General features: G+C 33.7%; 1 protein-coding gene and 1 long non-coding RNA gene across 3 annotated transcripts; both read right to left on the reverse strand.

Annotated features, from left to right (window-relative positions):
* Positions 1 to 3,912: 3,912 nt before the first annotated feature.
* LOC114194778 (RNA polymerase sigma factor sigC) lies at positions 3,913 to 9,534 on the reverse strand. 2 transcript variants are annotated; one of them, XM_028085195.1, is made up of 7 exons: positions 9,230 to 9,534; positions 8,589 to 8,746; positions 7,845 to 8,369; positions 7,532 to 7,762; positions 5,585 to 5,725; positions 5,284 to 5,484; positions 3,913 to 4,601 (listed from the first exon to the last, which is right to left on the reverse strand). In XM_028085195.1, the coding sequence occupies exons 1-7, from the start codon at positions 9,327 to 9,329 to the stop codon at positions 4,320 to 4,322; spliced, it is 1,638 nt and encodes a 545-aa protein (XP_027940996.1). In that variant the 5' UTR covers positions 9,330 to 9,534; the 3' UTR covers positions 3,913 to 4,319. The 2 variants fall into 2 exon arrangements, 1 of the variants encoding a protein (XP_027940996.1); XR_003606442.1 differs by having other exon boundaries at positions 4,543 to 4,601; positions 5,284 to 5,470.
* A 9,897-nt stretch (positions 9,535 to 19,431) lies between these two features.
* On the reverse strand, positions 19,432 to 25,197 carry LOC114195682. Its single transcript, XR_003606527.1, has 3 exons — positions 25,118 to 25,197; positions 24,933 to 25,020; positions 19,432 to 19,650 (listed from the first exon to the last, which is right to left on the reverse strand). It is a non-coding gene; the product is annotated as an uncharacterized LOC114195682 (long non-coding RNA).
* Between the last annotated feature and the right edge of the window lie 248 nt (positions 25,198 to 25,445).

Genomic DNA, 25,445 nt, shown 5'->3' on the forward strand with positions numbered 1-25,445 from the left:
TCATCATGATGATGGTGAGTGTGATGATAGAACCACTTCTCCTATTCAACAACAAGGAGATGATTATTCTATTGTTCGGGACAAAGCTAGAAGACAAATCATAAAGCCAGCCAAATACATTAATAATTATTTAACTGCCTATGTATTATCAATTGCACAAGAGGTTAATGATGGTGTTGAGCCTGTCAGCTACACTGAAGTTGTTTCTTGTGTTGAGTCTTCTCAGTGGCTAGGGGCTATGAATGAAGAAATTCAGAGTCTTTATAAAAATAATACTTGGACTCTGACAGAACTGCCTAAAGACAAACGACCATTAAAGTGCAAATGGATCCATTCCCGGGATTGAAAATGCAAGATGCAAAGCACGATTAGTCATACTTCCATTCGTCTTTTGCTTGCTTTTGTTGCTTTGTTTGATTTGGAGTTAGAGCAGCTAGATGTAAAGATAACATTTTTACATGGAGAGCTGGAAGAAGAAATTTACATGGAACAACGAGAGGGATTTATTGTTCTTGGAAAAGAAGCATTTTGTTTGTCATTTGAATAAATCTTTATATGGCCTCAAGTAAGCACCCAAGTAATGGTACAAGAGGTTTGATTCTTTCATGATTGGGCAAGGTTACTGCAGGAGTCAATTTGATGATTGTATTTATTTCCAAACATTCCAAGATGGATCTTTCATATATTTGTTACTATATGTTGATGATATGTTAATTGCATCATGTGACAAGTTTTCTATTAGGAAATTAAAAACTCAACTAAGCAATGAGTTTGAAATGAAAGAATTAGGTGTAGCAAAGAAAATTCTTGGTATGGAGATTTGCAGGGACCGTCAAGCTGGTAAATTGTTTTTATCTCAACAAAGGTATATTAAGAAAGTACTTGATAGGTTTAATATGAATGATTGTAAACCTGTTTCTACTCCACTTGCTGCACATTTCAAGTTATCCTTAGATTTTTGCCCAGATACAAAGGAAGATATGGAGCATATGTCACATGTTCCTTATGCTAATGTTATTGGCAGTCTTATGTATGTCATGATATGCACCAGGTCAGACCTTGCATATGCTGTTAGCATGGTAAGCCAGTATATGCATAATCCGGGCAAGAAACACTGGAGTGTTGTAAAATGGATTTTTCGGTATCTAAAAGGTACTTCTCATATTGGCTTGGTATTTGACAAAAAAATGGTTACAACTGATAATGTTGTAGGATATGTTGACTCGGATTATGCTGGTGATCTTGATCGAAGAAGATCTTTCTAAGGTTACATCTTTACCCTTTGTAATAGTGTTATCAGTTGGAAAGCTACACTTCAATTTATTGTTGCATTATCTACAACCGAAGTAGAGTATATTCCAACCCTAGAGGGAGTGAAGGAGGCTATTTGGCTCCGAGGTTTGGTAAATGAACTTGGTCTAACACAGAAAGTTCTTACTATGTTTTGTGATAGTCAAAGTGTTATTCATTTAACCAAGAATAATCGTTATCACGACAAGACCAAACACATCAAAATAAAACATCACTTTATTAGAGATGTTGTTGTTGTTAGAAAAAATATGGTTGAAAAGATTCACACTTCTGATAATCCAGCAGACATGCTTACCAAGCCACTTCCAATTACCAAGTTTGAACATTGTTTGGACTTGGTTGGTCTATACAGCACTTGAATGCCCTTTGGGGCTTTATCGAACGATGAACACTTGTAGAATTCGAACCAAGGTGGAGATTGTTAAAATATGTGGTTCTCATTCAATTCCTAATACTACACGTTACTTAAGCACTAATTATTAATCATTACCCTACTTAAGTTTTGAAGACTCTTCATATGGCCTATTTACTGCTTAAGTTTTGAAGAGCATTCATATGACCTATTTACGAGTGCAGTTTCTGAAGACTTTTCATATGGCTTATTAACTGGTTCAGTTTTGAAGCCTATAAATAATATCTCCATAACTTGAAAAAGAATATAGAAAAACATTTAGAGAGACACACTTTGTAATATACACCTGAGTGTATTTTTGTGAGGATTCTTGTTCCCATTCAAGAGCTTTGTACTCTTTTTCATAGTGGAACTTTGTTCATTATCGTCCCGTGATTTTTTCTCTTACATTCAAAAGAGGTTTTCCACGTAAATCCTTGTGTGTTATTTCTCTTGCTCTTTTACTTGTTTCTCTTTAATTTCCAGTTGTCACGATCTTGTGCTTCCGCATGCTACGATACCATAACAGTTTCATATGTTGCTAATACAATCTCCTAATGTTTCCATGTCCAAAAATCCTTCGAAGAAAAGCAACCAACTCCAATAATGTAGACCAATTCAATATTTACATTTTCATACTGGATTAGCCAATCTGGTCGGATTTGAAAATGCAATTCAAGTTGGCCAATCCAATATCTAAATTTACATAATGGATTGGGTAATCAGGTATACACTCTCGAATCTGATGCATATTTGATTGACCAATCCAGAAATTTAGTTTCATATTAAACAATATGGTATGCATTATCGAATATGGGAGTGCATTCCAGATTGGCCAATCCAAAAATAATTATGTGAAGATGATAAAGATGAAATTGATAATGGACGAGGAAGATGACGAAGACGACATAGTAAAGGTCAATAAGAAACGTTGTGTGAAGAAAGAGGAAAGAAATTTAAGATTTTTAATATATTTTATTTAGGGTAATATGGGATAAAACATTTTATAGGGGTGTAGCTAGAAAAAGAAGAAATGCTCCAAACAATTTATAGTAGGTAACCCATTTCATCATCCTCTTATCCTTTAGGTTCTTATGATTAAACTTTATATATTTTAGTTATAGTGTATTTTTGGTTCTACTGCATGCTTTTCCAACCAAACAATTGTGATGACACTAAAGTTCATATTTAAATGTTATCTCAAGTAGCTCACACTTAAATTTTTTTTTCAAATATTAATTTTTTTAAAATTTAAAAATAATAATAGTGATAATAATTTGAAGTAAATAGCTTAGAACTACTAAAATCAAGCTTTATTTTGTAATTAAAAGGTTATAATAATATTTAAAAATAGACAATGAGTTAATTAGATTTGACATTTTTTAATTATAAAATAGTTGGGAAACTTGTTATTTTAATTTTATTTTAAATAAAAAATGTATAAAATTTAATGTAATAAAAAAACAATAAATAAAAAAATAGATAAATATATATTAATGAATTGGTTTGGATATGTACCTCTATCATTTTCTTCACCATGCATGAATTCTAAAATAATAGAAATTTGAATATTATCGTTACACAAATACTTTTTATTTTTACCAAGAATTATTCTCTTTTAGAAAGGAGATATACATCCTTATATAATATAATATAATATGGAAATGCAATATTAGCATTTCTCTTATATAATACTTATGCCCAATTTAATCATAAAATAATAAAACACATATTAATGATTGTTTAAATTAATGTTATAATTATTTTAGGATAAGAGAAATATTTAAAAAATATAAATAGTATACTAATTAATTATAAATAATTATCTTTGTAATCAACATTGTAGAATATTAATACGTTTCTTGAAATAAACTCCCAAATTCAAGAATTTAGTTTAACAAATTAACATTTTTTTCTGAGTGATTTTTCTTTTTTTTTTTCTAGAATTCCTTAATTCTTTTTTTTTTTTCGGTGTCCCACCGCAACACCCAGTTACCACATTCCTTTATTAGGGAGGTCAATTTAAAAATGACTATAAATGTAATTCAAGAATACCATGAGGTATTAATGTAATATACTTTAATTACATTTTTTTCCCTTCTTATAACCTTCATTAAAAATTATTTTAATAGGCAATGAAAACTTTGTAAAAGAGAAACTATTCAATCTATCTCATCCATTCATCAGACATATTTTGAAGTGGAATTAAGTGAGCATAGATTAAATAGATGGTAAATATGAAAAAAAGAATGTAATACTTTTTACAAATATACCATTATATGACATGTATTTTGAATATACATAATAGACCAGCACAAATATTCTGTCATTCATTCTCAAGGCCAAATCAAGATCAAGCATATAAGCATTATCACATGATTTGAAGGATAACCACAGAAGAGATCATTAACTTCATGCAGCTTTTCTCTGTTGTCGACACCTTTCTCTGTGTAATGAATTGTTGAGAAACACAAGGTCAAGAGGGTGCCAAACTTTACACATATCTCATCCAACCAATTCAGGACCAAGAGTTTGTACACATCCTTCATTGCCAGATGAAACCAAGAAACTATTTAAGCTTACCAGAACCTAAAGATAATATATGTATATATATGTACTACAGATCCAAATAATAATGCAACTCTGAGGTGGTGGTCTCATTTCTTAACTTTGTTAGAGCGATTTTCTCTATTTTTCTTATCCTCTCTTTGCTAACTTTGAAAAGGGTCCCTATATCCTGCAGAGACTTGGGCTGGTTATCAATAAGGCCAAAGCGTAGGGTTAATACTTGCCTTTCCCTTGAGTTCAAGCCTTTCAGGAGATCATGTACGTCTTTTTTCATATGTTGCTTCAGGACAGCATTTTCAGGGCTCTCGATTGTTGTATCGGGCAGAAGTTCCTATAGCATTAATCCACAAAACAGTTTATACTTGACATAAGATTACAAGATAATTGTTCTTCAAAATTTAGTATTCCCGCACAGGTTAAAGCCTTCAAATCTTATTACTGGTTGCAGATTAAGTTAAAAACAGTGATGGAAACTTTGAACCCACCTACCCAAATAAGAATTTTGTATGCTTTATGACTCTCGATGGGTATAAAAAAATTAAACAAAAAACTGATTGAGTTATACAAGTGAGGTAACATTGGTGACTTGAAAATTATACATCTCTCAAATTGCGGCAGCAGCACTTCAACCTTGACTTGGGGAAAGCATGCTCAAAACATGAAAATACCAACATGCACGATCAACAAAATGCCGTGAGAAAAAATAAAATTGATAATATGGAAGAAAATGAAGTTCTCATGGACATTGGATGCACACAAGAGAGCATGTTTTTCTGTTTTAGTTAATTGATGTGATAAACTGGGCAGGTAATTTATCTTCCATTTTCCTTCTTTTTCTTAAAGGTAGAAGCCTTTTTCATACTCCCAGACATTTATAACGCTTTGCATCTTTCTTCTTACACAACACAGCCAATGATGATTAAAAACAAAATACCACCACTCAGATCATAACACAATAAAAACAAACAGGTTGCAGGTAAGAGAGGTAAAGACAGGGAGAATAGTAGTCTTACATTATATTCTATACTAAGGCAATTCCCCACCTTCTGATCAATTGAAGCAACTATTCTCAGACAATTGCTTGCTGATTTGATTTTATCTAGTGAAAGACCTGTCATCTTTGCAATTTCATAATCATCTGGGCATTTCTTCTGTGTACTTTTCAAGACTTTTCGAGCTTTCTGGATTTGCTTTATTGCCCTGTTTAATGACCACTAAAAGAATAATAATGATTAAAAGAACACGGGATCAAAATTTAGGTTGTCTTGGAAGAAACTGGTACTAAGAAACAATCTCTTAAGCAAAAGAACATACAGGAATTATGATTCCTCGAGAATATCGTTCCACCACTCTTAAAATTGATTTCCTTATCCAGTACTGCACATAGGTTGAGAATTTATATCCCCTTGTACTGTCAAATCTCTCAGCTCCTTGGAGAACACCTACATATCCTGCCTATGAAATGTGAAGAAAACGCATGGGTCAATGAAAATCTAATCTAAATAGGATTCATGCAGGTCTTGATAGTAACATTATAATTCTACATTTCCACTTCAGTCAACTTCACAAAAAACTTTGATCAAAGTACCAATGATGGAAGCACCATGCAAATTTCAGTTGTCCTTTTGTTATCATATATTTACAAAATGTTCAATAAGAAATTATTAAGAAGCGAACTTTAAATCTAACTCAACCTATAATGCACCGATACTTCAACTTGGATCATGTATCCGTGTCCGATACTTTAGGATACTTTAACAATACTTATGAAGTATTTAATTTATGAGGAAGTATTTAATTTATGAGGAAGTATTTAATTTATAAAATCATAGTACATTACAATAAAATCTTTGAATAGTGACCAATTTTAGTGACAAAAAATAATTAGTCACTATATAGTGACCTAATTGACAACTAAAATAGTTCCAAAAAAGTATAATTGGTCTTTAAATTGGTAATTAAAACAGTTTCAATTATGAATTGATTTTTAAATTGGTCACTAACATTAGTTACCAGGTTTTGGCTACCAAAATAATTGGTCTCTAATTAGGAAATTTGGATTCACACATTAACAATCATATATTTATTATGTTTGTAAGAATTATTGTACACTTTTCAATATTCATATATCATGTATCTATCACGTATTGTATCCTATTATTTTGAAAATAAACGTATCAACGTATCAGATACGTGTCATATCCGATACACGTATCGTATCTTGCATCATAGAACTCAACCATATAAACCCGTCTTATAAGATGAGGTTTGTACCCACTTATTATATATTATAAATTTACCTTATCTCTAGCAGATGTGAGATCTCCAACATCCCCATCACACCAAGGTATATACATCTTAAGCTTGAAACTAAATATTTATGGGTAGTCCAATAGTAAATGGCAGAATAGATCCAACAAATAACAAATGTCACTAGGATAGACTTTTAACCTAATTTTGATACCATATTAAAAATGAACTTTAAACTTAACTCTACAAAGACTTATAAGACGAGGTTTTCACCCATTTATGTATTGTAAATTTGTTTTATCTCTGGTAACAATAAAGAAAAGCATGAGACATTGATTCTAATTTCTAAGTGATAAAACTGACAGAAACTAAAAAAATCATTAGATTCATCATGTGTAGTAGAATGACATTTCGGGTGGAGAGGACTTAAATCCTATGATGTTTTGGGTCTATATCCTACTATGGGATGTTTGATGGAGTATTTATGAAATTGGTTTCCCCCACTTCCTTCCTAGTATGGGATATTTTGGGTCTATATCCTTCAATGCACAGTGGTAAGAATTTAAGATCAGAGCGGTTTATCACTAAATGAGAATATAATAAAAGATCACATGTAATAATTGTCTTCAAAATTAGAGGTGATAAATTGTTGGTGCACTGGAATAAGTATAGATGTAACCATCAAGAAGGGAAATGCCTCTATGCGTGTCCTTTCTTTCAATGAACTGATACAATCAACTCAATATACATTCCACCCATCCCCTTCCTCACCCACAGTATACACATGCATATATCTTGACTTATTTGCTTCAATTTTAACTCTCAGAAATTGTTCATTGTTGGCTCCATAAATGTCGGCTCTTAATCAGGTAAGTTGGGTTCTTGAGATATAATTTACAACTACACACAATGAGTGCACAAATAGATAAAAGACAAATAGAAACATGTCCTCGTCAACAAATGGCACATTATGTATATAATCAATCATGCATAATGACATTTGGAACTAACCTGAAGTAAATCATCCAAAGCTATTCCCATACCCCTGTATTTTCTGGCAAGAAATAGAACTAAGGAACGAGAACTCCGTATGAGTTCATCCCGGCAATAATAACCATGATGCAATAGCTGTGGTAGCACCTTCTCATCAACTCCAGATGCTTCAGCCCAGTGATTCAAGCTCACTACTCGCTTGGTATCCTCTTCTATAGCTGTCCTAATTTTCTCTAACTCAGCTAGCACCTAGAGTAGTAAAGAATTTCAGTATTTATGTAATTTACAATCACGGAACAGAATCTCTCTATTTCTTAGATCATACACTAACCTTTACACCTTTTGCCATCTCTGCCTCCCTTTTAGCAACCATCACTCTTTTACTTTTACTATTTGTTGCTCTTTTCACAACTGAAAATGAGAATCCTAATAGATCTTCCTGATTAGCTTTTAAAGCCAATGACTGTGATGAAACTGCTTTGACATCAATTTCTCTCTTTCTTCTAGTTTTATTTTCCTTTTTCTTGCTAGACGGGACAACACTTTTGCCCTTGTTAGGTACTTTATCAGCATAGTCTGACACAAATGAGCTTCCAAGTGATCTTGATAGACAAACATTGAAAAACTCGAGAGCACCAAGCTTCTCTAGTTGCAATCTAATAGCCTTTTCCAACCTCTGTGCTTCAGAATCGGCAAAAGTCTCTTCTAAAACACCAAGGTTCTTCATTAATAAATGGAAATGCTGTGGCGTGAATGACTCGAACTTCTTTGAGACAGTAGATACCTCTCCAAAAGGCATTTGGGTATTATCAAACATGCCATGTACACTACTCATTGACATCTTCCCTTTGCTTACCTGGGAAATTAGCATCTCATAAGACCTATGTTGGCCATCAATATAATGGACTCGACACTTCTAAAGTGAAAAAGTAAGGATACAATCACCACTAATTTAAAGAGAGTTGAGTTATCAAATACTACAATTCAAATCAAGAACACATACACCATAAGGAGTCAAATCCCAATATAATAAGAAAATCACAACACTCATAATAGAGAATTATGTCGTACGTACCCCAGTTTCTTCTCTTCCTAATGAATCATTTTCCAAGGTACCCAAGGCCGAAAATGCATAAACCCTTCCAAAATCTTTCTGCAAAGCTTCTCCTTCCTCATAAAATGTCGACGGCAAAGACAACTTCGTGAAGTTGAAAAAATTCTCCTTGGCTCCAGCTGCACCATATTTCACCCAAATTTTAAACCAACAGAAACGAATTACAAACATAATCTGAAGTAAGTAACATGTTAATAACATTACACTCTATCAAAATAAAAAATAAAAATGATTTTACTACCTTCACGATTGTTAAGTCTTTCTCAGTTTCAATTTCTGTGCATTAGGACATAATTTTTACGAAGAATTTTAAAATAATTACAAAAAAAAAAATTCACAATCACGATTCTGTAAATTCTACATAATCAGAATTAATGGTTGATCTAAACTTTAAGATAATTATAGTAACAATCAACAATACAGTATAATTTCTAATCCTTATTCTAAATTTTAAAATAAACACTGTAAAAATCAATAGATTGAATGAATACATAAAATCTCATTCCTTAGTTTGTGATAAACTAACTGTGGTAACAAGACACAAGAAATATATAACCATACAAGAATAAGATGATGATTTAAAAGGAAAGAAGAGAAGTGACCAGAAGATGGAGAAAGAGAAACAGGTGAATTGGTGAAGGAATGAGGGGTGTGAAGAGGCACGCAATATCTGAGTCTGTTGGGGTTTAGGCTGAGACCCATATCGTTTTGTTGCGGTGAGTGAGAGAGAGAGAAAGAGAGTCCATGAAACAACGGTGGTTGAAGTTCAGAGCACAGAGAAGAGAAAGAATCCGAATTGGAAGGTCATAAAATGCGTTAAGCAATTCGCAATGTGGATATCGCGTTGCGTTGCTGTAACTTCCACCACCAGTTCTTCATCTCGCTCCCAGTGGCTGCGATATTTTTCTTCCTTATTACATATTTTTACTTAACTTCTATTATTTTTATCAGCTTAAAATTTCAAATAATTATTTATTTAGTTTACGTAAAAATAATAATTATATTAAGACTTTATAAAAATAAGTGAATTTTGTTTTTAATGATGGTGAACTTTATAGTGGTTATTGATGTATAGATACATTTTTATCATTGTAATAGACCCTCAATTACAATAGTGCATAAAACACCTTACACCACCATTGTTTATTAATTCATTGTTTGACCTTTTAAGTTATTTTTATTGCATATTGATGTTTTCTTCCTCATTCATAGTAAAAAATATTTCATGAAAGGAGTTTTCATTGGATGTCAATGACATTATAAAATCAATGTGATAAGAATCTAAGTAGAAGCATACAAAATTATAGAAGAACCATTTGTAACAATATACAAGTGTAAGAGAGAATCTCACTTAATTTTGATTATAACTTGTTCATGGATGTTTCTAGGATGATTATGTTAAGGCAAAGGGAACTCAAGCTCTACAAGATGCAACTTTTAATTTTTTCTTTTTCTTTTTTAGTCATTAACACCTAAGTTGTATAGTATGGACCAATCACCTAATCAGTCAAAGCTATTAAGTGTCCCAATTTAACATTAGTCACTGATTGGTTGGTCGGCAGAATCATACAAAGCCTAAAAACAAGAAATAAGCTAAAGCATAATCAACTCGGCAAAACCTTTGTTAACTAGAAAAACTGTGAAAGATCCAACGGGGTTGTCACCGTCGTAGCAGAATCCAACGCTATCCATTGCTCTCCAACTCATTTAATACTCTTTGAAAAAATGTAGGCCGATTGGTAGTCCTCATCGACGCAACTAACCAATCTACAATGAGGTTAACATAAATCAGCTTAGTAATCGTATTAAGGTATGATTGGGCCGTAATTAGGTTGGTGGTAAGTGAAAACCCATTACAAGTAGTATAAATAGAAGGTCCAAGTAAGGTATTTAGTTACATTCATTATCGCATTTAATACCCTTACACTTAGACACTTTTTAACTTAAGCATCAAAGTGCCTTCTGCAGGTACCATCCGAGCGGCTTTGGACAAAAGGGATTATTTGGAGACTAAACTGACAAGAAATAGAAGTGACACAGGACAAGCTATCTAGGACTTGAGAGTACCCCTTCGACCATATAGAAACATAAGTTTTTACCATAAAAAGAAAAATAGAATATTTGATCACAAACTATGTATAAGATCTTGATGAGATGCAAACTAAAGGTTCAAGCCCGGAACACAATATTAGACGAACTTGTAAACATGCATTATAGAATTATAGACAAGTCAACAATAGGCACTTGAAGTGTTAGATAACCATGTATTAGAGGACACCTTGTTTTGATATATGACTTCACTAATCGACTCATTCTTTAAAAGATGAGTATATAATAGGCTTGAAGAAAACAAGTTGAAGTAATCACATATGAAGAAAACGTCAGAAGAACAAATGAACAAAAAGTGTTAAACACCAAATTAAATAATAGATGAGTCCATTAAAGCGCAAACAACATGCAACATATACCTAATGAATAGATGTAATTCATATATGCCTAACACAAGACATATCATTATGATGTCACATTGTCTAAAGCCTATGAGTTGTGTTGACATGAATAACACTTCAACAAGATGATTGTCTATCAAGCATTGAGTACTTGGGGCGACTTTGGAATAATGTAATAATGTCACTCAAAGATGAAGGAGTCTAACACGCATGCATGACCTATCAACATCACTATGAAAGGTATGCTAACATGACTAGTAGTTTTAGGGAACACTTGCTTACAAAGCATTGGATGGTTCGGTGGCTTTATAAAGATGTTACTCCAAGATGAAGAACTTTATTACTCGTGCATGAATTGCCCAAATCAATGCAAAAGGTATGTTGACACGAACAACGCTTTGAGGGGACATTTGGTTGCCATGCCAACACATTGTTTGAAGTGGATTGTCAACTTTATGCAACCACTTTCTCAAACATGGAGAGACTATTTTTTTTTATGGATATTCAACCGATAAAAAGGAAAACTTGTATAGATTGGTTGGACAATGCGTAGACACTACTCGTACCCAACTTGTTGCCATCCCAACTCATACTCAATGTTTCCAATAAGACAACTAGCTTCAAGCCAATTGTGTAGTTCACCCCTTATCCTAGGCCCAAATACATTCATTATAGTGAGAGTCATGAGCATTCGATTAGCAACAAACTTTTAAGGTAGTTCAAGCACCATCGTTGAGTAAGGCAATGAAGGCAAATATCAAGGGTTTTCATCCTTCCCAATTGGCTGAGAACTTCCCCTACATTTTCTTTGTGTTGCTTGTTATCCGCCAAACCAAGTCTCCTTTCTAAAATGTCCTCGATTTGACCTTAGAGTTATATTTTCTTGTTGTCATGCGCTTAGTAGCTACTTCTCGTGTCTGAGCTTTTTCCCGCTTCTTGCATAGCAAGTCTAGGTTGATATAGAGGCAATCGTCATTGTTTTTCTTCTCATATTGTGCTTGCCAAGAGGAAGCCTCCGCTATTTCAACCAATATCATGGCATTAGTGTCATAACTTTGGTTGAAAAGGGTTTTGTTGGTGGTTGATTAAGGGGTACATACACCCATAAAACTTCTAGCAGATCTTCTGATCACCTTTCCTTGGTTGTGCCCAACCTCTTTTTGAGTTCTATAATTTTAAATTAATAAGAACTCATATTAAATTTTAACACTTTTTTAGAGAAATCTTTGGATATGTTTTGTCATTTAGCCAATGAACCTATTAACAAATGAAAATAGGAAACATTCTTTTCAATATATTTATAAATATTGAATGAAGTCTTTTTTATGCTTGTATTATGTAATCATTTTTTTATACTAAACATCACATTTTTGTTTTTAAAGATGTTAAATTATATATAGGTAGTGTTGCATTTTGTTTCTCCTCTTTGTGTCTTTATAGTGGTTATTGATGTATAGATACATTTTTCTCATTGTAACAGACCCACAATTACAATAGTGTATACAACACCTTACACCACCATTGTTTATTAATTCATTGTTGGTGTTTTCTTCCTCATTCATAATAAAAAGCATTCTATTGAAGAAGTTTTCATTGGATGTCAATTACATTTTAAAATCAAAGTGATAAGTATTTTAAAATCAATGTGATAAGTGATAAGAATATAAGTAGAAGTTTACAAAAGTGTCTAAGAACCATTTGTAACAATCTAAAAGTGTAAGAGAGGATCCCATTTAACTTTGCTTAACAAGGGTGTTCATAGATGTTTTTGGGATGATTATGTTAAGGCAACGAGAAGTCAAACTCTATAAGATGCAAGTTTTAATTACTTTAGTCATTAAAACCTAAGTTTTTATCATAATAAACAAATACAATTTTTTTTGTCTCATGCATGTGCCTACTGTAAAACATGTACAAAACAAAGAGAAGAGTAAAGTATTTCATTACAAACTGTGTATAAGATCTTGGTGACATGCAAACTGAAAGTTCAAGCTCAAAGCACAATAAGATGACAACAAAGGCATTAGAAGATGCTTAATCTAAGGCAAACATTCATAGAGTACTTGTCTTTGACGAGAGGAGCACACAATTTTTTGTAGAGGAAGTAAAACTTCAGCAGCGGTCCTACTAGTGGGGCAATTTGTAGTTCAGTTATATGAACTCTGGTGTGACTTTGACAAATTACCAAAAACTTCACTTATTAGACACCCATGTGATTACAACATACAAACATGCACACCACAAATTTCTTATGTATATTGCTTAAATGTACACATCAGAATGAGTTTCTCATGTTCATGAAGGACTCTATTGAATTGAGAAATCAAAACTATTGACCTCTTTACACTATGTAGATATTATGTCCAAATCCTAAAATGAAAACAAGTTCAAAGGGTAAACCTATGTCAAATCAGAAAAGGGTGGATCTGGATACTAAGGAACAACATAATTGTGAAAAAATGATTATTGAAGTATCTTGGAAGCCAATGTGGTGAATTTGCAGGTTCTTCTTTAAATCTAGCCAATATTCTTGGACAAACAGAACCTTCATGTGTACTTATCTTCAATCTATTCTTAGCCCATCTTCGCGTGATGTATGCCCGAATTTCCTCAAGCATTGTTATTATGGGCTTACTCCTTGATGTAACAATAAGACTGTTAAATGATTCACTCATGTTAGTCACCACTATGTCACACAAATTTGTTTGAGTAAACCTTGATCTTGACCACTACCTGTTGAAAGAAATTCACATGTATTTATCAAAACATAATGGTGCAACACGAAATTTAACTTAGAAAATATAGCAACAACTAAAACTTGCCTTAGGGGAATTTGAATAAGATATTTGAATGTCTCATCGTATATGTCTTTGATCTTCATCATTTCTCTTTCCCATGCCTATGGGTAAATGCATTTAGTTGCCTTCCACATCAACCGCATCAGATTTGCACTAGGAAATTTTTTCCTAAAGTTAGTGTATAAATGGCAAACACAAAATCTTTGACTAGCTCCAAGAAGAAGTGTCTTTATATAGCTTACATGAGACCCTATACAAGAATTAGTACATTAGTGAATGTCAATCATGGTTACAAAAAAATTTAAATGGTTTGAAAAGAAAGTACCTTTTGTTGGTATGAGATGAATGTACACAAACCAAGAACATGTGGTCCACCAAGATCCTCAATAAACAAATCCATGAATCAAGTCCAGGTTTCCTTGCTTTCTACTTCAACAACAGCCCATGCTATTTGTAACGTCCTAGCTGGATATTATTTATTTAAATAAAATTAATAATAAATAAATAAAAGATATCATTTATTCAACACATTTCCCAAAACGCGGGAAATAAAAGCTTTATTATAAGCACCAAAATGTTGAAAACATAAAATTTAATTCAACCTTACATCTCCAAATCCAAAATTTAATCTAGATTACAGAAAAATAATATAAAACTGTAGAAATAAAAATATCCCCACACTACTCCGCTCTGACGCTAAGTCTCACTAGCACTTCCTGGAACATAATATGCTCCCATGTAACAAGTTACATGATCATTGTCAAACACAAACATATAGGGTGAGCTTAAATAAAAAGAAATACGATATAAAATAAAGTAATGATTTAAAACCCATGACTCCAATGAAAACCCCAACCGTCAAACCTAACATTCACATATTCTTTTGGACGCCTCTTGATTCTACACCATTTGATGATTACATTGGTCGATACTTGCTGCCACGAGTGTCTACTCACCCCTCCGACTACAGGTCACCACCTATAGTCCACACGTGGGAATGATCTTGTCATTGCCACAATCTGCAACACTAACTGGAGTTCCTCAATACGAACCTCATTCTGTATTTGTCCCAAGACTACCAAACTCGTCGGCTAATACCGAGGAGGGCAATCTTCCGGAATCCATCTATACGAGCAACAAACCACCAGGCTACAACCTCAAGTGACCTAATGTTACCCCAATACAAGCTTTGCTCGTAACTAGGCCCCCAACAAATCATCGCCTCAAGACCTCCATCTAAAGCTGTGTAGAATCCTCGGCGCAATCCAACTCTGCACCCAGAACCGCCTGGCGCTTCATACTCGTCGCTAGGCGAAACCAAGTTCCCGATCGCCTGTTGGTAGCTATCACCTGGCAGTCCAATCCCCCCCCCCCGCCAGGCGCTATACCAATAACGCAAACTTTCTTGTTTATGTATTCCAAAACACAGGTTCTAATGAACCAACATTCAAGGCACACAATTCTAGAATACAAATATATATGTTTAATCGTAGTAACATCAATATTCAAAATTTTTGAATACCCCATTGCAGTCCCCTCAAGATGGATTAAATTTCTTAACCTTTTATATTATATATATATATATATATATAATAAGTATACTTTAATTGTTTATAATACCAAAACCAATATCTATATATATATATATATATATATATATATATATAATGGCCAATGGGAGTAACTACATCATGTGAAAGTTGCGAAAGTGTGAAACAAAAGTCCATGCACCACATTTCCATATTCTTATACGTATAAAGAGGAAGAAAGGAAGCCAACGCTGCAACAATTCTTAACTTGAAACCCAACACGGACCCTATTGAAGCTGGGCATCACCCACGTATATTGACTCAAGTCGACTTATTTAAAGAGAAACCAAAAGTATGTGATTGCACCTCTAACGAAAAGAAGAGGCGGGTTCTTGGTTGTACATGTGAAAACTAGAGGAAAATAGACCTTATGCATACAAGAAAAATAGTAGTAAATGCACACCAATGTTTCATGGAAATCAATAACCCAATCCCCCACGACATTACTCAAGCCACAGGAACAGGAAAAACATTCTCAGCAACAAAGTTTCAACATCCATAATTCTTTAAACATAACCACACACAGAACAAAAAGAAACTATGTATACACTTTTAAAGCCTCACTCATCAACCATCACAAGATAAAAAGAAGGAAACAAGATCAAGCTTCAAACACAAAAATCAAACTCAGCTTCCCCTACCTAGAAATCCTGCTAAAATGCTCCACTAATGTTCTTCCTTGCTCCCATGTTGATCCCCACTCTTGAGACCTTCTCCCAACCATCAACACTGTCCTCACTCAATTCCTTAAGGTTCTAAAATTTTCTTGTTGGCAGCCACACAAAATTAACCTAGTTCCCCTCACTTTTCAGCCCTAAAACTAATTTAAAAAAAATCAAAACGAAATTAAATTGGGATCCTCTCCTTAATTTTGTCCTTAAAGTCTTATTATTCCTTTGTCTGTGTCCATATTCGTAGAACTCACCTCCAAATCTTCGCTACTCAAATTCGTCACCAAAGCAAAAATAAAATACTTAGTATACATTTAGGATTATATTATCACTCACGATCAACCATATTATTAAAATAATAAGCAATTAAAATAACACAAAAATGTCAAACACAAGACTTGAACCTAAGTTCTCTTAACACAATCAAGTACTCTCAACCATGTGAACTAGTACTTTTCCACATCAAAAATCCCAACATTAAATGCCATAAAGATTTCCATTACCTGCATTTATTAAATAATTATTTATTTAATTATTTAAATTCCTCGGGTCTTACATGACCTTATTTGGTCATTAGCATCTAGGAATTACAAATAAACTCCTCCTCGTGGATATTGCCCGAACTCGTCCCCGTGTTGACGGGGAATCTCCGCATTGACTAGGTATGAGTATAGGTATGGGGAATCCCTGACTTTTTCAACTCCATATGGGGATGGGTATGGGGAGGAACATCTCTGCCCCGTTCCTGTTCCCACACCAGCAAAAATGCTCGTCCCCGCCATATCCTCATCCTCGTTTAAATTATTAAACCATTCATAGTCAATTAAGTAAACTTATATATACACACACACATACACTTTCTATTTTCTATTTCTTCTAATTGTTTGGTTTGCCATAAAAGTCTTTTGCATCTCCAATATATTTTTCATCTTATCATAACTTTTATGCAATTATGTTCAAATAATGTATGTTAATTAAATAGTTTTTATGTCTCACATTTGAATATTTCTATTTATTTTAATATTTTTATTTAATGTATATTTTATTTTCTCATGAGACTGTCTAACACTCTCAATTTAAGCGTTCAATAACATAAACTTTTAATTTACTACGTAATAGAAAAAAAACTATCTTTTCTACACTATTATTATTATTATTATTATTTTCATTTGAAGAATTATTTTATTTCGTTAAAACAATTTTTGTTATTTCTCAACCATTGACTATGTTGATATTTGAAAATTTTTCTTAGATATCTAAAGTATTTTTCATTTTATTATACCCTTAATCATATATTTCCTTTGTATGATTTCATACAATAGTCTCTCAAATTGTTTCTAAGACACACATTTAATCATTTTTTAATATTTTTATTTCTTTTTTATTTTTATAATATAAAATACTAATTTGATATATTTTATATAATTATCTTTGATTTTTAACTCATTATTATGCGGTGACTTTCTCACTATAATTGTCTATATAATTTTTATTTACTATAATATAAAATTTTAATGTAATTGCCATGAATTTCTTTTTATCACCATTCAACATATATTGAAATTCAAAAGATACAATATCTATATTAAACTTTTATTGTTATTATTAGTTTAATATTTGTTCTTTGCGTTATTTGGATCAAGTGATTTACTATAAGTTTTATTAATGTATAAAAAAGAGATTTATTATAATTTAAAAAATTGAAGTAAACATACATTTAACATATATTTTAATATGAATATTTGTTTTTCTTTTATATATATTTTTTTTTAAAAAAATAAATTTTGTCAACTACAATTCATTAATGGTTGCAAATTTAATAGATGTTTTGGTTCTCATGAAATTTTATTTGGTATTTTAATTTAAAATGTATACAATTATAATATAATTTATTTATAAATATTTGATATTGAAGAAACAATCTTCCTCTTAATATTGAATATTTAATTATGTTTCATTTGCCGTAATTTTTTATTGTTTTGTAAAAATTAATTAATTAATATTGAAATAGTAAGAAAGCAAGTACGGGTATGGGTACAAGTATATACCTGTTACTTGGTGGGGATGAGGATAGGACAAAAATTTGATACCCGTTGGGTTTGGGTATGGGAATGAATTTTTCAATGGAGATGGGTATGGGTATGAGTGTAAGACCCAAGAAAATTAAATAAATAAATAAATATTTATTTAATAAATGCGAGGGTAGGAATCTCTAAGTTAATCAATATGGAGAGAGAGAAGACAAAGAATAATATTAGCTTAAATGGTTCAGAGTACTTAGTTGCTATGAAAGGACTTAGGTTCGTCTTTTGTGTACAACATTAGGGTGTTAATTTAATTATTTTATTATTTTAATAATATGATGGACCATGGGGCGTAATAATATAATCCTAGATCCATAGAAATTATCATGAAACATGAATTGGTTTATTGGTAATTGGGAGGCCATTTAGAGTGAGAAATAGTGGGAGCCAAAGAGGTGGGATGCGGTTATGATCACGAAAGGACTTGGAACTCAACATGAGCAAGAAATCCAGGTTAGGAGCTGCCATTTTTTGTTTTAGTGATTTATATGCAATTACATTATATATTGATGCATGAAAGCATTTTCCTGAACCAAATTCTTTTATCGTTTAACCTCTTGATGTTTGTTGTATGTGATTTTAGAGAGAGTATGCGTGTGCTTATGGTTTTCGTTGTATTGAGTTCTCTTTGTGACCTCATCACTACTATAATTATTATGATTCTTCCTTTTGGTTTGGTGTGATGATTAGAGTTTTTCTTTTAAATATGACAAAATTATTATTATTTATTATTATTATTTTTATTTTACTTTATTATTGTTATTGTTATTATTATTTTTTTAGTATTATTTCTTATTCTTATTATTATCATTTTATTATTATTATTATTTTTATTATTATTATTATTATTAGGTTTATTTTATTTTATATTATTATTATTACTATTATTATTATTTTATTATTATTATTATTTTATTTTTATTATTATTACTATTATTAATATTATTATTATTTATATTATTATTATTATTATTATTTTATTTTACTATTATTATTATTATTATTTTTGTATTATTATTTTATTATTATTATTACTATTATTATTATTCTTATAATTTTTATAATTTTTATTTTATAATTATTTTTATTTTTATTATTATTTAATTTTCTTTTACTATTATTTTTATTATTATTATTGTAACACCCCAACTAAATAGGTGAATTCAATTTAATAAAGCGTCACACATATAAAAATATCTAAGGAGTGCGGAAAAAGGATAAGGAGGTACACAATACCCCAATCATGTTCATAACGAAAGAGTGGAGGCACTACACTGCCTAACCTAATCAAAATGGGTCAACAAAACACAAGTTCTTGTACATAAAGATAAATCTAGATAATAAAACTTCTTCAGCTGATGGCTCCATAGTGAGCCCCATACCCGTCCATAGCATCCTCATTGCCATTACCACTGCCACGGATTCTCACATCTGCTCACATCAATAGAATTGATGATCATTGCAAAGGAGGAAAACCACACACACAACCATACAAACAAGCGAAAGGGTAAGCTAGTGCACAAAATTCATACATCATAATAATCATCATTCAATCATATAATCAAGCATAAATGACGGAAAACCCACACATGATATACCAAACCCCTTCAAAACTACAAGACTTGACTATCCGGATATGTAAACTGAGGCACCACCACTAAGCAGTGGAATTACGTCCTAACAATGAGGCGTCACCGCGAGGCCTTTGCAGAATTACACCCTTACAAGAGGCACCACCACGTGGCCTTCGTGGAATTACGTCCTGACCTTGAGGCACCACCACGATACTCGCGTGGAATTACGTCCTTATGTTGAGGCACCACCATGAACTCTCACCACGAGGTCCATGGAATTAAGTCCACTAGGTGAGGCACCACCAGGGACTCCCATTAGGAAGGTCCGTGGAATTACGCCCTACAGATGAGGCACCACCATTAGCCCTCACTACAAGAGTCATGGAATTACGCCCTACTCACGCTTTGTACATGATCCACCAACCCATCAGAAAGTTCCCATAATACTAAAGTCATGTATAAACAACTACTCATACAAATCATGCTTTCCAATTCATACACCATAAAGCAAGATACCATTTCCACCTCCACCTCATATATCAATCATGGCATCATCCCTCAAACCCTCCTAGTAAAGCATTTAGATCAGACAATCAATCAACACATCAGTAAACCATTCCACAATAGTACCAAAACCTGCCCCCAGTCTCACTCAGGCTAACAGGTCTCGCTTAGGCGAGGGAGGTCCTTTCGCTCAGGCGAGCCCCATCTCGCCTAGGCGAGGACTCGAGTAGTCGAGCAGCGAACTCTGCGAGGTCTCACTCAGGCGAGCCCCTTCTCGCCTAGGCGAGATCACTCCTCGCTCAAAAAGAATACTCGTCGCCTAAACGACAATTCGAGTAGCAGGTCTTGGGCGAGCCTCTATTAATCTCGCCTAGGCGAGACTAACTCGCTTGGGCGAGAAAACCAGTGCTCGCCACTGTTCTCTCGTGCAACAGCCAAACATTCAAATCAAATCATGCATTAACATATCCCAAATCAAATACAATGGCAACCAATCCATACAAACACGAAGCAAAAGCAAAGCGGCAGAAAAATCACAAAAAACCAAAAACCTTAGCTTCCTTTACCTGGATATAGCTAGCAAAGGGATTTCTGACACTCAACAGCTAAGCACAACAGCTCTAAGAGTAGATTCAGGAGCTGAAAATGGGGAAATAGAAGAACATAAAGTTGTCACTACGAATCGTTGTTGGCTCAGAAAACCAGCTTGGAAAAGGCGAAGATGAGCTAAGAGCACTTACGTGGAATAGAGGAATATAAGAAATCGATTAGCTAGCTTGGAAGGAGGTTGACGGCAAAACCCTAGCAGAACGTTGAAGCTGCTCACGGAGGCAAGAGGTGTACTGTTTCTGAAAGTGAGGGAAAAATGGAACTGTTAGTGCATATTAGGGTCTGTTTTCACTCCTTGGGCCAACCCTTAGGCCCATTAGGTTAAGGGCAACCCTTAAAACAATAAGGCAGAAAACTGGGCCTTACAATTATTATCCTTGTTTTATTTTATTTTTAATTTTATTATCATTATTATTGTTTTATTATTATTATTATTATTGCTTCATTTGATTTTATTATTGTTATTTTTATTATTATTGTTTCATTTTATTACTATTTTATTGTCCGTGGATATTTTGAGGCAATGATTATGTGTTTTTCCTGGTTTGTATATTGTTTGGTTGTCCAGGATTGTGTGTTGGGTATAACACTTTATTTTGATGGTTTTATATGAATTTATTTTGATTCTTTGGGATCTATGAAAGCAAGGATATGGTGTTCATGTGTTGACATACACATATAGGAGAGGCATTGATGTGTCTGGTGGATACTAATCAGGAATGTGAATATTTATGTGGTTGTGTTTTATGTATGACCATGTGATATTGTGTACTTGAGTTAAACTTGATGATATGAAAGTTTATTTACTTGTCATAGATACATGTTTTGCGTGAATTGAGTGTCTTTTGTAAATAGGTTCATTGGAACCTATTTTGAAGTGCCAAAAATTAGTAAATTATTATTTACTAGTGTGGCACCTGGAGTAATGGTGTAAACCGTCAGGCGATAGGCCACAAAGTGAACTCTGGAGCAAAACCCGAGAGCTGGCGTCTGACTGTGCAGGATGACCCACGAGGCAGAAGTTGTGAAATTGGGATAAACCCCATTTCAGAGGGTTGGCGCCTGGCGGCGCTGGAAGTTTCGCCAAGCGCGAGAAGTTTCGTCAGGTGGCTTGCATCATTTTCACCAAGCAACGTTGAGGTCGCGCTAGGCGACACAGAACATGTTGGTGGATTCGTTTAAGGATTGGTACAAGACTTTGGATTATGGTCTTTGAGAAGATGACTTGTTGGGGGCCCAGTTACAAGTGTAGCTTGTATTGGGGTAACATGTGACCACTCGAGGTTATAACCTAGTGGTTGTGGAAGTCTAGTGTGAGTTTGCGAGATCATGGCTCGTACGGATGGTTCTTGGAAGATTGCATCTTCGGTGTTAGACGACGAGTTTGGTAGTCTTGGGACAAATACAGACTGCGATTCGTATTGGGGAACCGCACTTGGTGTTGCGGATTGTAGTCCATAACAAGATCATTCCCACGTGTGGACTATGGGTGGTGGCCTGTAGTCGGAGGGGTGAGTAGACACTCGTGGCAGCAAGTATCAACTAGAGGAATCATTAGAGGGTGTAGAATCTGGATGCTCACGGTGACGACCATGGGGGGCTAGTGACCAAAGATGGTACTTTTTGTGAGGGTCGTTTGATTAAGTTAGTAAATTAGGGTTTGTGGGGTTGTTTTCTTTTATACTGTCGTTATTTTCTTTTATTTTGAGCTCACCCTATCTGTTTATGTTTGACGATGATCGTGTAACTTGTTATATGGGAGTAAAGGATGTTGTAGGTGGAGTTGTTGAAGAGTAGAGCCTTACATGGGGATATTTTTTTAAAGACTTGTATTTATCTCATTCGTTTTCAGTGAAATATGAACTTGGAGTTGTACTCTTTTAATTGACTATTGGTTCTGGAATTTGTTTTCATTTGGCTCGATTAATAAAGATGAAAATTTTTCCTGCGTTTTTTAGTAAAAGGAATAATTAAATACAATTTAATGATATCTTATTTTATTTTAATTAATTATTAATATTCGGCGGGGATGTTACAATGAGATAGCGAAACCCGTCCCCGCCTCGCCCCGTTGCCATTCCTATTATCATCCCTTCCTATGGCTACCAACAATTCACCTTTATATTTAGCTTTCAAAAAACATCCATCTAATCCAATGATAGGACGACAACAGTTGAAAGTGTCTTTGCATGCTTTCAAACAGATGTACAATCTCATGAATATAGGTTGTCCATTATTTTCTTCAACCTTAACCTTGGCGGTAGATCCAAGATTTGATCTTATGATCTCGTGTGCATAGTCATAAATCCTTTTAAATTGTTCTTTTCTTGAACCATCAATATGTTCAGCTGCTAATACTTTTACCCTCCTAAATGTATTATTAGACACTTCTACATTCCATTTCCTAACTACCTTGTTGTGTATATCAACTGATTTCATATTTGAATTTTCTATTATTGAGTTTTCAATCTTGCCGCTTAACCTTTTAAAAGTGATTAAACCAACACTGAATTCTTTGTTGCATATGTGGTTACTATCAATTTTCCATAGTTACCATGTCTTAATTGGGGACATATACCCACAATAAGCAAACCAATTACATTTTCCTTTTACCCCAAAGCATTTGACATTAACCATTTTTCTATCGTTCTTCATGATCTTCAATCTTCTTCCATTATGCACGCCATATGTTCTAATCGCATTTATGAATTCAACCTTCTTTCCAAAATATGTTCCAACCTCCCATTCATAATCATCCATGTTTTTTAGCATGGTAAAGGTTGAAAAATGCCCATAACTTTGTCTGTCATCCTCTGAATCACTATCATACACACTACCTAACTCTTCTGACTCCCACTCACCAGTAGACCAACTTGAATCATCATGACTAACTTCCTCATCCTCTTCATCTATTACTTCTCTATCAAAACCAGCCTTGGATTTCCCTTTTTCCCTCTTTCAGGAGGCACTCCCACAAGGCACACTAACATCATTTTTATATTCTTCATGAAGGACTTCCAACCTCCACACTACCCTCTAATACATGACTCGAACCATGAACATCTTCACCAACCTAAACCTCAACTTTAACCTGACTCACACCCTCAACCCCACCCTCAACCCGTACTTGTACATCGACCTCACCCTGAACTTCACCATCAACCACAAAAATAACCCCATCCTCAACCTGAACATCAACCTTACCTAAAATTCACCCTCAACCTCACCCTGAACCTTAGCAGCAACCCCAACCTCAACCTTACCCTGAACTTCACCCTCAACCTCACCATCAACCCCACCCCCACCCTGACCTTCCCCCTCATAATTCTCGTGAATGTTATCTTCCACCGGATACTCTAACATTTCAACAATCTTAGCTGTAGATATTGTGTGTATAACAAATAAATGGACTTGACCCCATTGCTTGCCAATATGGACGATGTCCATTGCACCAGTGTCATTGCACAACAGGTGGAACCTTTTACCTAACAAAGAACCCAGACCTATAACATACCACAATTCCTTAATAGCCACATATCCAATTTGCTTAACTATATCTACTACCTCAAAGTAACTCCATCTATCTAGGTCACAAGACCACATACTTATATCCCTAATATATTCTAATGACCCATTATTTAACAAAATGGTCACATGGTGGACCACCATTTCAAAAAAATCGTTTGACATCTGAACCTATATATACACAAACAATAGTTACCCTGTCAAATATACATGCCCAAAAAATCAAGACATATTACAACACATGCCCACAAAATCAAGACATATTACAACTCATGTCCCCCGAAATCAATCAAAGACAATTTATAAATGGGGGACCATAAACAAAAAACAAGTGCATGGTGGGCATTAAACAACAATACAATCCATCACCCACAACCTGACAAAGCACAAATAAACAAAACGCATAGACAATGACACAACAACAGTAGGCAACACACATATCAACAACGTCAACCACTAAATAAAAACCCAAATTCGAACAACGAAAAACTAAAAGCACACCTTTAACTACGAATGCACAAAACCTTCCAAATTATAACGAGGCAAAATCGTGAACCGATGTTCTACCCTCGACGAAGAAACCCAATTTCTGCAATCACAATCACATGATCAAATTAAAGGACCACATTAAGTACACAACCAAATTACAATGAAAATTCGAAGACAGGGAGAAGAAATCAATGCACCTTCCACCACTACAGCAGAAAATCTTCACCCACGACAAAACCCTATCAAGAACCCTAAACCCTTATCGCTTTCTTCTTCCATGGTGCACGATGGTTTTTTAACCATGGCTTTTGAAAAGTTTTTCCTTTAACCCAATCACTTTCTTCTTCAGTTTTTTCAATTAATCCTATTAATTAAATATTAATTTTTAAGTTGTCTAAAAATGTGTCACATATACAATCGTATTCACCGTTCTGTTAGTTGTTCTAATAACGCCTGTAACTTAAACTTAATTGGATTTATTTAAAAAATTAAAGAACTAGGGACATGTTTGAAAATTCCAATAAA

This window comes from Vigna unguiculata, chromosome 8 (genome assembly GCF_004118075.2).
Source record: "Vigna unguiculata cultivar IT97K-499-35 chromosome 8, ASM411807v1, whole genome shotgun sequence".
Classification (NCBI taxonomy): domain Eukaryota; kingdom Viridiplantae; phylum Streptophyta; class Magnoliopsida; order Fabales; family Fabaceae; genus Vigna; species Vigna unguiculata.

Bases quoted from the DNA above. Each gene is read 5' to 3' on its own strand.
- LOC114194778 (XM_028085195.1), bottom strand. From the start codon at position 9,329: ATGGGTCTCAGCCTAAACCCCAACAGACTCAGATATTGCGTGCCTCTT. The intron at 8,747-9,229 runs GTCACTTCTCTT...AATATGGTGCAG, and splicing joins TTCTCTTTCTCCATCTTCTG to CTGGAGCCAAGGAGAATTTT. The intron at 5,726-7,531 runs GTTAGTTCCAAA...CACATTTCATAG, and splicing joins CTTTGGATGATTTACTTCAG to GCAGGATATGTAGGTGTTCT.